This window comes from Gymnodraco acuticeps, unplaced genomic scaffold (assembly GCF_902827175.1).
Source record: "Gymnodraco acuticeps unplaced genomic scaffold, fGymAcu1.1, whole genome shotgun sequence".
NCBI classification, from domain to species: domain Eukaryota; kingdom Metazoa; phylum Chordata; class Actinopteri; order Perciformes; family Bathydraconidae; genus Gymnodraco; species Gymnodraco acuticeps.
This window is the reverse complement of record NW_022990590.1, coordinates 3993328-4007551: the sequence shown is the minus strand read 5'-3', so window position 1 is coordinate 4007551 and position 14224 is coordinate 3993328. Positions and strand designations below refer to the sequence as shown.

At 44.5% G+C, this 14224-nt stretch overlaps 1 protein-coding gene across 4 annotated transcripts in view; it reads left to right on the top strand.

The window, feature by feature from the left end:
• bcl11bb (BAF chromatin remodeling complex subunit BCL11B b) overlaps nt 1-10402 on the top strand; it is a 30428-nt gene extending 20026 nt beyond the window's left edge. For all 4 annotated transcript variants that reach the window (XM_034228708.1, XM_034228707.1, XM_034228705.1 and 1 more), the window contains one exon: nt 5558-10402. In XM_034228708.1, the coding sequence (XP_034084599.1) occupies nt 5558-7614 (2057 nt within the window). In that variant the 3' untranslated portion in view covers nt 7615-10402. The remainder of the gene's footprint in view (nt 1-5557) is intronic.
• Nucleotides 10403-14224: the final 3822 nt, after the last annotated feature.

The following is a 14224-nucleotide window of genomic DNA, read 5'->3' as shown; positions in this document are numbered from 1 at the left end:
CTTTAAAAACTCTTTAAAAGCTGGTCATATTGGCTGCAGACAGACAGACAGACAGACAGACAGACAGACAGACAGACAGACAGACAGACAGACAGACAGACAGACAGACAGACAGACAGACAGACAGACAGACAGACAGACAGACACACACACACACACACACACACACACACACACACACACACACACACACACACACACACACACACACACACACACACACACACACACACACACACACACACACACACACACACACACACACACACACACACACACACACACACACAGATGTATATGGTTAGCAGGCCGAAGCTGGTTTCAGTTAGCATGGAGCCAGTCACACTGTGTGAGAGCCTTACCCTCTGCCTGCTACTGCCACCCTCCACAGCCTCTTTCCTTCTCTCTGTCTCTCCGTCTCTCTCTGTTTTTAAAACTGCATGTGTGACAGTCGCCGTGGCCGCAGTGCCCCCTGAAACACACACACACACAAACACACACACACACAACACACACACACACACACACACACACACACACACACACACACACACACACACACACACACACACACACACACACACACACACACACACACACACACACACACACACACACACACACACACACACTTGCAGAGACACGCAAGGTTGATCTGCATGGCCTTGCTTCTCCTGATTAGCCCCTTCCATGACAAATAAGCCATCAGAGCATACTGTAGGAAGGAGGAGGAGGAGGAGGAGCCGGAGGGACGGATGGGAGATGTGAGGTGGAGGAAAGGAGCAGAGGTGTAAAGGGCGTGGGGGACGAGGTGAGGAGGCTGGGACCCCTGGGGACCCCTAGATCACAGCCATGCTAATGAGGAGCTGCTTTGCCAGCAGCGGAGGTGTCAGCTAACCCCTGACAGGTGCACACACACGCGTGCTCCCAGGGCTCGGGCTTTGCGCGTGCACATGTGTATGCTGCGAGGGGTGTGAGGGAGGGGCTGCAGGTTTGTGTCCCAGTGGCCTAGCCTGCGGGCGGCTTTGTTCTGTATGCAAATGTGTCGCGGTGGTGTTCTGTCGCCCTTGATGGAATGTAGGAGCAGTACGGCGAACCTGAACCCCAGGAATGCTGCAGTGCACACACATGACATACTGTAGCACATCCTCACTCACTTCCTTGTTAACGACCTGCACTGTCTGTTTCTGCAGTAAGGCAACATTACTCACACTCCAAACTTTGCCCCCTGGATGTTTTTCACCCCGCCTCCCGCAGAACTGTCCATGCCAAAATAATGCAGTACAGCAGGGAAGTTGGTGGGCTAGCGTTCAAATGCTACTTATTTTCAATTATGATTCTTTTTTTCACCGAGCTTTCTGAGAGTTAATTTGGCATCAGCGAGCTTTCATTACCAGCCACTCACTGCTCCTAGTTTGCCCATGTTGTCGAAAAGCTGAGCCTTTTGGATTTTTGTTATTCTTCTGCGGTTTTATTATAAGTCCCTCTGGATTATAGCATCTGATAAAGGCCCCAAAATGTAAAGTGCAATGTAAATGGAGTGAGCTTGTGCTTTAGGGAAATATAAATCAAACTCAGGCTGCAGGGAAGGCATATGTGAGTTCTTAAATTAAACACAAATCCACATGTCTGCACCATACGCCTGGTGTCTGCTTCAACCGCGCCAAGCTCACACCGACTTTTCTACACTGGCCATATGCAAACAGTCAATATCGTGGCTCCCCTTCATTCACTGGCATTTTGTTTGTACTTTTGAAGGCAAAATAATGGCTATAAAAGGCAATCTGGAAAGAATAAAATCTGATGTAAAGCTCAGATCTAAGTCCCTGAAGACTGGGTTAATTGGCTCGGTGGTTTAGTAAAAAAAAAAAAAGAAACCCTGGAGAGAAGGGGAACATTATTACTGGCCCACCTCAGCTCCATGCATGTGCCAATGTTTTAATAACTTCCTCCAGGCCTCCTGGCCCTTAGCCCTTGTTTTGTTGCACAGGACAAAGAGCTGCCCTCCTTAAGCTGGTCTCTATTGTGTTCGTCTGTCTTCATGGGAAAGCCTGTCCTGGTGGACACCTGGGCAGAAATATTAAAGATTCAGACTATTTCAATGGAATGTCATCATGCTGAAACATTTACAAGCAGTTGTACTGCCAGCAAAATGACCCACACCGGCAGAAATTCAGTTCCTAATGCAGCACCGTATTACAGAATCCTGCTGTGACTCCATTTCATTTAACCTTTCATCTCAGCCCCATTCACAGAACAGTGCGAGTGTGTGTCAGTACGTGTGTCTGTGTGCATATGGCATGCCAGAGTAAATTGGCCGATTAGGTCCAGCATCAGTGACTGCGTGGAGTGGAGAATGTAACTCTTCTAACTGGTAGTTGACCTTGGCGGTCAGCAGTGGAGGGGTCCCTGCCTGCGTGTCAGGCAGACGACTGTAATTACCACAAAGTGAAGCATGACACGGCCCACCGTGATTCTTTAATGAAGGCTTTTATTGGCTTGAGCACTGAGCGGCGACAACATTCACACTCTCACAGCATGTGTGCAAGTGTGTGTGAGGAGAGGAATCGAGTGAGGATGTGTGCCACTTAATGTCTATCGATAAAATATGTATCTATCTCGTGATACATCAGTGCATAAAGTCCTCCATTCAAAATGCAGCTTTACTAAAGGTTTTAAAGTACCAGGCTCAAAATAAACGTAAAAGAAAAAGTACCCGTTGCAATTTTCTAGATAGTTTATATTAAATTGCAATAACTATGTGCAATAAGTGTGTGCTTTTTTTGGTACTTTATAGAATACTGGGTAGCCTGAGCATTTGACCAAGACATCAATTCATTTCATCTTAACCTGACGCATTATTTTTATTTTTATTTGTAATTGATAATCAAAATAGGAATCTTCAAATCTACCAGATTATAGTGGAGTAAATGATTTGCCTATGAATTGTAGAAGGTAACACATGGTTAGACTCATGTTTTTAAGTAGCTGGAAACTAAGTATTTACATGAGTAAATGTACTTAGTTAATGTACATCTACCTATGTATAGCTTTAATTATTTTATATGCTGCTGAAGAGTCTTTTCTTACACGTTCTCTGTGTTACTCCCCTCCCCCCGCTTGCTTGTTTGGGAAGTTGATGAAATTTGTCTTTGGCCGTCATTAGACAGCAGCCATCAGCTGCCACTCTATTAGCCGCCACGCTTCCTTTAACAACATATGGCACGGCTGTGTAAGATATGACAAGATGCAAATGTGTTGCTGTAGTGGTGGAGGGGGTGGGGGTGGGGAAGAAGGGGCTGGCATATGATTGGGTAGCTTGTATTGATGAGGCCATGTGGGACTGCACACCCAAATACATCTATAAGAAGAAGAAACCATTTGATACATTGAGAGATCTTCAATTCCTTTCCCAATCTCACGTCTTCATTTCATATTGATCCACGCCTGTTGATGAGATTACACTGATTCCAAGTCTATGGACTCCTCTTGGTCTCTTGGGGCATGTAAATACCCTCTATGTGTGTGTTAGTGTATGTGTGCCCAAGCACGTCTGGCCCTTAAAGTCCCTCCACCTCTCTTCTTACCCCTCCTCCTCCTCCTCCTCCTCCTCCTCCTCCTCCTCCTCCTCCTCCTCCTCCTCCTCCTCCTCCTCCTCCTCCTCCCTCTTTTGCTCTCTTCTCCTCGTCCAAGCTGTTAAGCTGTCCAGCTCTCTGCTGCCAAGCGGCCGTGTGAAGCCTCGCCAAACTAAACACGGGCAGGTAGCCCGCTACTCGCCCCACACACACATGCACACACATGAAACATACATCCACATACATGTCCACACAAATCCACAAGCTCTCACACGCACGTTTGTAGCAGGAGTCAGGTCATGTGGCATCCCACACAAACAGTGCGAGTGATGGCTACATCAGAGCCTCGCTAATAGCAGAGAAAAACAGACAGAATCAGTAAATGAGCCCCTCATTAACTTTTTCTGACCTCGTATCCCCTGGGGAAAGCCAAACCAATCACACCGCCAAATCAGCTTCCTGTGCTAGACACTGATCCGCTTTCGCTCATCTGTTCCTGCACCACTGCTGCGAGAGAGGTTGGACACAGAGGAGGAAAGTGGGAAGAGAAAATTGCCACGCATGTCTGCATGTGTGTTTTACATTCCTTGACAATGGGTGGCTGTGAGGCAGCCATCTTCCTGTAAGGGCTTTTTTCTTGATCACATAAGACTCTGGGCAGAAGTTACTGTCCTTCTTTGTTTTCCCCCCTCCGGGCTCCTGGCTTTGGGACCACTGTACCGACTCGACTCCGCTTGCGGTAGTCGTTGATGATAAAGTAGATGCAGATGCCTTTCAAGCAAACATAGGACTGTGTTCAAGGCTAGCCTGTGTTGAATTAGATGAATCCCAACCGAGGCTCTTTTTATGACTCATAAGCGGGCTGACAGGGCCGTGCCATAGTGACTGATAGATTCATTTGGCATTATTAAGTCATGCCATTTAAGGGGTCAATTTGTCAATGAGCGACATGGAGCTTTGGTGTGTGCGTGTGTGTGTGTGTGTGTGTGTGTGTGTGTGTGTGTGTGTGTGTGTGTGTGTGTGTGTGTGTGTGTGTGTGTGTGTTTACAGTCATACCAAATCACTTTACTGTAGCTGATATTAGTGACGCAGAGCTTTACTTCATGTGGATGCTTTGTTCAGACCGGAGGGGTCTTTACTGTTTACACATCGTCTCCATCACCTCTCCTGTCTCTTCTTTTGTGTGTCTCTCTTTCTTTCTAATGCTATATCTCAACCCCCCCCCCCCCCCCCCCCCCCCCCCCACACTTTCCAATATTTCCTTTTTTCCCCATTGGTGTGCTTTTTTCCATTGCCTCCCGTCTCTCCATATGGAGATGACAGAGTAGACGAGATGGATCTGTATATTAAAGCCTAGCTGACATTAACATTAGCATAATGTGTTGTGGCCTTAGGGCAATACCTGCCATCTGCATTAGCCTGTAGACACACATACACACAAACACACCCACACACTAAAAATGTCATACACTTACAGACAAAGCCCATGGAAGACCCTCATACAAAGACACAAACAGAGGATTAAAGGGGAAACCTAAACCTTACATTAAGAATATCAACGTGTTACTTCAATGATCTAGGAAAGTTTAACCAATATTTGAGTTTTCTTTTTTATACCCCTTATTCTATGCTCAGTTGTGTAGCAAACAATGTACTAATACACGCATATCAGGTATAAAATACATCTTTCACAGTTTATTGTACACAGAGCAATTACCTTATTCTTGATGACATCACACATTTTGAGCACTTTAGTTTTTGGATTTCGGTGAGATTGACATGTATGAATCTTTAAAATAGGCCTAGCACCTCTTAATACAGCAATCTATTTTCCTTGGTGTCCCTCACATGTTCACACAGGTTGATAAGGAACATGCAAGTAATATGTTGGTTTGAATGAATGCATAAAATTGTGTTTTTTTTACAGCATATCTTCTTTTTTTTACAATACTGATGGGGATTTTGTTTCTTTTGATCTACAGATAAAAATGAGCCATCCAGCTACATCTGCACTACCTGTAAGCAGACATTCACCAGCGCCTGGTTCCTGCTCCAGCATGCCCAGCACACTCATGGCATCCGCATCTACCTGGACCACCACCCAGTCAACTGCTCCCTTACTCCGCGCATGGCTCTGCCTCCCCCCTTCACTGAAGCCCTGCCTCGCTCCCCTCTCCCCAATTTCCTTGGCGATGCCAACAACCCATTCCACCTTCTCCGCATGGCCGCGCCCCTACTAAGGGAACACCCCCCTCCCCCGGGATACATGGAGACCCGACTGCCTGCAACACCGCCCTTTATCAGCCCTAACCCGCCCCCTAGACTCCCTCTAGATCGGCTGGGAGAAGAGATGGGGCTGCTGTCCCAGCACCCCAGTGCCTTTGAGAGGGTGATGCGGATGACCCCCATGGATCCCCCTTCCATGGACTTCTCCCGACGTCTGAGAGAACTGGCGGGCAACACGACCAATAATGGGGGGCCCACTCCTCCTCTATCGCCCAACCGTGTGCCACCCATGCACCGCTTGCTGAGTCCCATGCTTTTCCAGCCTGGTGCCAAGCCCCCGGCGTTTCTCACCTATCCCCCTCCGCCCACTTCTCAGGGGGGACACAGTTCTTCCAGCCCTCCCGAAAACCAGGGTCAGAACCCGAGCCAGGCGAAATCAAAATCCTGTGAGTTCTGTGGCAAGGTCTTCAAGTTCCAGAGCAACCTGATCGTCCACAGACGCAGTCACACAGGCGAGAGGCCGTACAAGTGCCATCTATGTGACCATGCCTGTTCCCAGGCCAGCAAGCTTAAGAGGCACATGAAGACACATATGCACAACAAGTCTGGGTCCATGAGTGGTTCCCCAGAGCAGGGAAATAGAGAGGATGGAGGAGAAGGTGAGGAAAAGAGCAGGGAGGGGAATTCAAGAGGGATGGGCATGGACAATGAGGAGGAGGAGGAGGAAGAAGAGGAGGAAGAAGAGGAGGAAGAAGAGGAAGAGGAGGAAGAACTGAGGAATGGCAGTCGGCCAGATTCCAACTTAAGTGACGACTCCCAGGAGTTCGGCCCGAAAAGGCCGAATGGCCCCAGACATTGTCCTGGGGAAAAACAATTGAGTGATGTCAGGGATAGAGTAAGTGACAGTGGTGGGGTGGGCATCATGCACCCGTACAACCACCTGGACAATCACCTTAGACTTAACCTTAGCAAGAGAAGCATGGAGAGACAGCCCAATGGAGTCGCTGGAGAGAGGGGTGAAGAGAGAGAGAATGAGAAGCAGCAGGACAGACAGCGAAATGAGCAGATGGAACAGAGGCCTGTGATGAACGGCAGAATCAGTGTATCCGAAGTAGACTCCTTCCCCGGGTTGTTCCAGCGTCGGCCCACCCCAATCACCAGCCCGAATCCCTCCAACAACAAGAGGATCAAGATAGAGAAAGAACAGCTGGAGCTTCCCCCAACCTTACCCCTCATCTCCCCTGAGAATGTCTACTCTCAGCTTCTGGCTGGCTACGCTGCTTCGCGCCACTTCATCAGAGAACCCTTCATGGGATTCACAGATTCCCGTCAGTCGCCGTTCGGCACCTCCTCCGAGCACTCCTCCTCAGAGACGGGGAGCCTCCGTTACTCCACCCCGCCCGGAGAGCTGATGGAAGCAGGAAGTGCCTCGGGCCGCAGTGGCAGCAGCACTCCTCACCTCCTGCGGGGACCCGGACCCGGCAGGCCCCCCAGCTCTAAGGATAGGAGGAATGACACCTGCGAGTACTGTGGCAAAGTGTTCAAGAACTGCAGCAACCTGACGGTGCACAGACGCAGCCACACGGGGGAACGGCCCTACAAATGCGACCTGTGCAGCTACGCCTGCGCCCAGAGCTCCAAGCTGACACGCCACATGAAGACCCACGGGCAATTTGGAAAGGATGTGTACCGCTGCGACATCTGCCACATGCCCTTCAGCGTCTACAGCACGCTGGAGAAACACATGAAGAAATGGCATGGCGAACATTTGATGGCCAGTGAGGTCAAACTGGAGGAGGCGGACAGAGTTTAAGCCAGCAACCATTAGTTATACAGCCAACAATGTACACAATGTACACAAGCAAACACTCTCACACACAAACACGAAAGCAGACACATGCACACACGAGATCCCTATAACCACTTCTTCAGTTATAGGGCTTGGCTGGATAATCTCTCTCTCTTAAAAAAAAATGAGACTGATTGATGTTCATCTTTTTTTCTTGTCACAGAAACTGCCACCTGAGAATTTAAACAAAGGGAAACTTTAATGAGAACTTGTCTGGAATGCACAACTTGGTGTTTCTTGGCAAACTGTCTGAGGATTTGATCAGTTAGCAATCCATGGAGCCTTTCTACTGTGCAATAATTTCTGTATTTATTGGATTTTTGTAATGATATTTGGCATGTGCAGGTACATCTTTGTGGGATTTCATATGGAGTTAGTTTTGAAATGTGCTAAAATGTTTTTTTTTCTAAAATGCAATGGGAAGAAGTCATCCTTAATACAAATGTTCTCTTTTTTTCTCCTTTAAGGAAGCTTATTATCATGTGCGAGATAAATTGTGTAAAGCAGTTCGCTTTTTAAAGTTAAAATAATTGTTTTCTATATTAACTGCAGCAGCGACTACAATCCACTCCCTCATGCAGGCCTAAAGCACTGAATGTCAGCCTGACAATAAAACATCATGCTGGATTTAAAAAATCCATCATAATCTTAAAGACCTGATTAATTTATTCAGGGAATTTGTCCTTTTAAATATTGGCGTGTGAAGAATTCCTTAATGCAGTTACTGTATTGCTGTCCTGCTTTGGACAGGACACAAATCAAGGTTGCACTTCATAGGAGGTACCTTTTAATTGATGCTTATTACATTCCCAATGTAGAATTAAAAATACCATATTTAATATGTTGAATAAGTTAAGACTACTTGTGATTAATGTGAGAAGGAGGACAGTCCTGTTTATGGTTTGTAAATATATTCATTTTTTTTTACATGTCAAAGTAGCCCCGACTGTACGTGAAAGATGGCCTAAAAACGAAACAATCAGAAGACCAGCTGCTTGCATCACCCACCGTATATGCTAAGTGTAACATTCATTTTTGCTTTATCAGACCCACTTAATTATCTCACCCACTCCCACCCCCCACCCCATATGTGCTAACTCAAAGGCAATTTGTTAAGCTAAAGCAACTTCAACAATTGTAACACGTTCTAAATCACTCTGCATCTTCTTCTCGTGTCCGCGGTGGCGTCTCTCTCCGACCCGGGTCGACTCCCTGTGTGCCCTTAGGATCTGCAAAACAGTTCCAAATGAAATTCATATCAATATGTGTTAGCGTGTGTGTTCTTCTCTCCGCAGTGTGCTCTAAGCCTCGCTCTCCGACGGCGTCTTTTCACAGTTCACTAGCTCAGATTCATGCATTAGAGCGGCTTTTAAAAGGAAGCCTGTTCATTCGCCTCACAAAGTGATACGGGTTTAACTCCCAGTAACAGATTCTGAGACAGTGTGCATGTTCGTGACTTTTGGGGATTACTTTTTTTATTTTCTGCATCGTTCATCCTGAAATGAATCTGGTAAAGAGAGAGGAAAAAAAAAATAGGCTATATGAGTTATGATAATTTCGAGCACAGCTGCAATGGGGGCAGGCCAGGCGACCTTGAGTAGGGGCTATTCTTATAGTAAAATGAAAGATTGGAACGGAGAAATGAAGAGAAAGAAATAGAGGGAGAGAGAGCAAGACTTGGCCAGGGAGAAGAGTCATTCAAATGAAATTGGAAGCATATGAAAAGTGTGTTTTTGTTCGTACCCAAATGCACATCTACTGGTCACATCTTATAACGGACAGTCAGTGTGAGACAGAGCGAGCGAGAGAGGGAGGGAGACGGGAAACCACATGAAAGGAGATTGAGACTACATCTTTCATTTTCGTGCTGCAAATCATCACAATCATCTTCACTTGAAAGTTCGACGTGCTATTGTCAGGTTTTGTGTGCGCCATTTTGTTTTGGTAAAAGAAAAGGGTGCAAATTCCTATTTTTTGCTGATTTTTAGAAAGGAAATGATGCGAAGACCACAGATCTGTTAGTCCAAAATGAGGCATACAACAATGAAATCTATCACATGCACAGATGAATAGTGAAACCCTAACAGAGATCCAAATCACACATGGACGTTCAGTCTTACAATATGTTTACAGTGTTGAAGTATGCCATTAATTAAATACTCTGTGTAAGTGTTTAAAAATGATGATAAAGTATTGTTTTTTGCCAATGTTCTTTCAAATGTTTTTGAATGCCATAGCAGTTTTGTATGATTATCCTGGTGGAGGGATTTTATCTTCATGAATATGTTTCTGTATGATTACTTGTTCACTGTATGGGAAGACAATTTTTTGGAAATGTAATATTGCAGAATCATGCCAGATTATCTTTTTTCCCCTAACAAACGTGGTGCCATTATTGACTTTCGGTCTCTTTTTTTATATTTAATTTTGAGTGAATTTCCTGTTGTTGATTTGGTGAAGCTATCCTCCATGGATGTAAAATAAAATTATATTAAAACAAAAAAAGATTTATAAGAATAAGATGATCCTAAAGGAAGACATTTCGGCAGGGGAATGCAATGCATTATGTGGAAATCCTTTTCCAAATCAATCAGAGACATTCATGAACATTATGTTTTGTTTTTGTTTTTTCTCAAGGTTGGTTGAAGGTCATGTGACGGCACTTACAACTGTAATTTTCATATTTCACTTTTCACACCTTTCACTTACACTCTTTGTACAAAAAATGGTTTCCTTGTTCTTTTCTTTTTGAGTGGGGGGGCGGGGGGGGGGGGGGAGTGCATCATTGTGAAAAAAAGTGATTTCAGAACAGTACACATCTGCTGTTTTGAACATATATGTATTTTTGTAATGTGTTGAAAAATCAATACAAGAAAGCCAACACTTCAATAAATGTTGCAATTGCTCTATGATTGAAGCAGCTTTTTATTCTGTTTATTTCATCTTCCTTTTTTCTAACACACACTGGCACAGCTCCATAGTTTTAGTGTACAGCTACACAACTATTTTTTTACAATACCAGCATTACTGCCTATTCCTCAAGACATGCCTCATCTGTTAACACCAACACAAATGTGTTATCTACTTCTGTCGGAGGGCGAAAACAAAATAACATTGTTGGAAAAATACCACACATGTGAATCATGCATTTTTACGCTATATCAACAAGGTTACATACTAACCATCAGAAATGGCTGCTATTAATGTAGTACTCCTACTCTGATGTTGTCTTTAGGGTGTGGTACCTTGTTTCACTGCCAGCAAACAGCTGCTAGCCCATACTGGATTAATACTTAGAAAGATGTGCTAATTATAAAAAAAACGATTCTAATATGGTTTCCACAACATTTATTTTGTTCATTGCGGAAACTACAGATTCAGAGATTATGAACAAATATATGTATTTATCAATGAATAGAGTATATGAAGCAGGAGGGAACATCATTTGTCTTGTTTAGTCATATTTTACCAAGACAAGGGTTTATTCTACATCATTGCTTTTTCTGAATGAGTTCAAACAATACTCTACATGATAACTTTACATGATTGCATTCACAATAATGCGTTCTTGTTTCTCATGAGTTATTGCTCCACAAAGTCAGAATTCATATATATATTTTAGGGTTAGGAAACCAACCAGTTTTGGAAATACTTGAATAAAATAATTAAACCTTAATGTTGTTTTCATCAGCAGCTACAAAATTCAACTGAATGTCATCGAAATAAAACCATTGTAATAAAAACTCTAATAAAATCAGCATTCAGTGTTTTTGGCTATCCCATCCCTGGAAACGAGAAAGTCTGTAACTAAATTAAAGCAATACAAGAACAGAAAATTGCCACATTTCGTACTAAGGAATTTAAATTTTAGAAACCGCTGACTTTATCTCCAAAAATGCATTAGTCATTAAAGGCAATGCAAACTGTGGTAGAAGTTAGTGTGATATATAAATGTCTCAGAGTTTAAATGGTTGAAATACCTACCATGTTGTCAGTTAGGAATCTTGTCGTTAATGGGCAAGGCAAGACACATCAAGACACATAGATTGTAGAGTCTTGATCATTACCTAATTAAAACATATTTTACATTGTGCCACTTAACCACTGCATTGATTAAAAATGTTTTTTCAGAAATGACACCCTTGTTCTTAGAAAACAATAGAAATGAGAGTGTGACTCACAACTTTTTTTTTACTGAAGGTAGCTGTTGACAGCCTCATGCTTCATAAATGAGTCCTGGCATGAGTGTGGGGACCCATCAGGTATTTCTTGATATCAGGCCAACAGCAGTCAAGCCTGTCCTCGCTTGAGCCTACAGGCCATTGGATAGCATAACAGTGTGTTTGTGAGAGTGTGTGTGTGTGCTAGCTCACAGAGAAAGTAGAAGAAGAGAGAGAAGAAACACAATAGAGTGGAGATAGAGGAGAGATAAAGGAAAGGAGACTTGTGCAGGGCGGGTTTGTGTGAGAAAGTCAAATCGGGAGGAATTTGAGATGTTTGCCAGACCTTGCCACACACAACAGGCCACAAACTGCGTCAGTGTCACAACATTATGTATAATTCAATGTAAAACTGTAATTTCAACGTCAAAATAGTCCGAAAATAATCAGCTACAAATTGCCTTACCCTGATGATGTTTGGAAGTTTTGCTGTTTGCAGGAGGGATCTGATTGTGACTTTTCCTAACAGTGTGTGTGTGTGTGTTTTTGCCTGAAGGCTGACATCTGGGAGCCATGTTGAGGATTTTGGTCTTATGGTCAGCAGAAATGTGCATGTTGAGAACATGTGACATTCCCACAGTTCTTAACCTAGCCATGGCGCAACTATTGACGTAACAATTGCAATAGCGTGACAATCTGAAAACGGTTTGTGGTGGCAGATGTTTTAAATGGTTGAAGAAATTGATTAAAGGTCATAAAGTCAAATGATCTTCTCTTTCTTTTTGCATTCATCTATTTAAACGCATATCAATCAATCAATGTTTATTTATATAGCCCAATATCACAAATGTTACATTTGTCTCAGTGGTCTTCACAGTGTGTACAGAATATCAGTATGACAATACGACACCCTCTGTCCTTAGACCCTCACATCGTACAAGGAAAAACTTCCAGAGAAAACCCACAGTTTAAAGGGAAAAATGGGAGAAACCTCAGGGAGAGCAACAGAGGAGGGATCCCTCTCCCAGGACGGACAGACGTGCAATAGATGCCGTGTGTACATCGAAGAGATAATACATTTGCAACATAGGTAGTCCAAATGTTTGGAAATGCATGTGTCTATAATAAGAAGATGAATCCACAAGGATATCCATCCAGGACTTATGATCCAGGACCACAGCCACGACTCAAGATCCAGGACACAGGAGCGCAGGATCATCCATGACTCCGGATCCCGGCGTATATAGACACCAAAGAGAAAGACATTTGGGGAAGCTGGGTTAATCGGAACATGAGAGTACACAGGTATAGACAGAGAGAAGGAAGAAGTAAGATGTCCCCCGACAAACTAAGCCTATATCAGCAAAACTAGGGGCTGAATCTAATCAGCCCTAACTATAAGCTTTATCAAAAGGAAGGTCTTAAGCGCACTCTTAAAAACGGATAGGGTGTCTGCCGCCCGAACACGAACTGGAAGCTGATTCCACAAATGGGGCGAAGCCTACAAGCTAGTTCAGGCAGTCAACTCGAGCACTTATGCTGCATTCATACATAACGCCCCTTGCCACTCTACAACCAACCAAACAGAGTCTCCTTAATACGCCGCTCTATTTAACCTGCCAGATCTCTCTCCATGCATTGCTTGCTGCTGCTATTGCTGCAGCTACCTCTACGTCGCTGCTGCTCGCCTGCCCCACCACCACCCCAGCTTCCACCCCAGCTTCCACCTGTAGGCTTGGGGGTTAGTTATTTGATCATCACTCATCGTGCTATGTATATCTATGGAGTGATGATGCCCGAGCCTAGTCGCCAAACTTAACTATATGCTGCTTCTAATAAACATGTTAAAGAAACACGTGAGTTGTCTGACTGAAATGTGGAGCTTGATAAGAAAAGGCTCTGGATAGAGGATGCATTGTGTATGGCATTGCACATATTTTTCTTATCAAAGTGACATTCAGTTATGTAATTGTATTGCACAATTGTAACTCATATCATAACCTCAAGCATCCTATTATAAAGCTTATTTTGGCCCATACTGAAGTGTCTATTTTTTTAAAGCGCTACTTTCCATATAATCAGGTGGCCACACATTCCGGCCACTTCTCTGCCACCAGCCCATCTTGCGCAGTTCACATGTGACATGAGGTTAAAAAAGCTCTCTTTTGAGCTTGTTTAGGAGAAGGCCCCCCCTTGCTGTGTGCCCAGCGCCGTGGGAGAAAAGTGGCCTAAAGCTCCAGTGGTGAGGAGGTGCCGTATCCTCTTCACCATGAAGCGCTGGGCAGAGGCCCTGTAGTCACAGACAGAGAGTCGCGGAGCGGGCGATGGGAAATCATGGCTTGGAGTAAAACCACGTCCTCGGGGAACAGGGTGTCAGCAGGGATTGCGGTCCACGTCCTCGACCACACGGAACC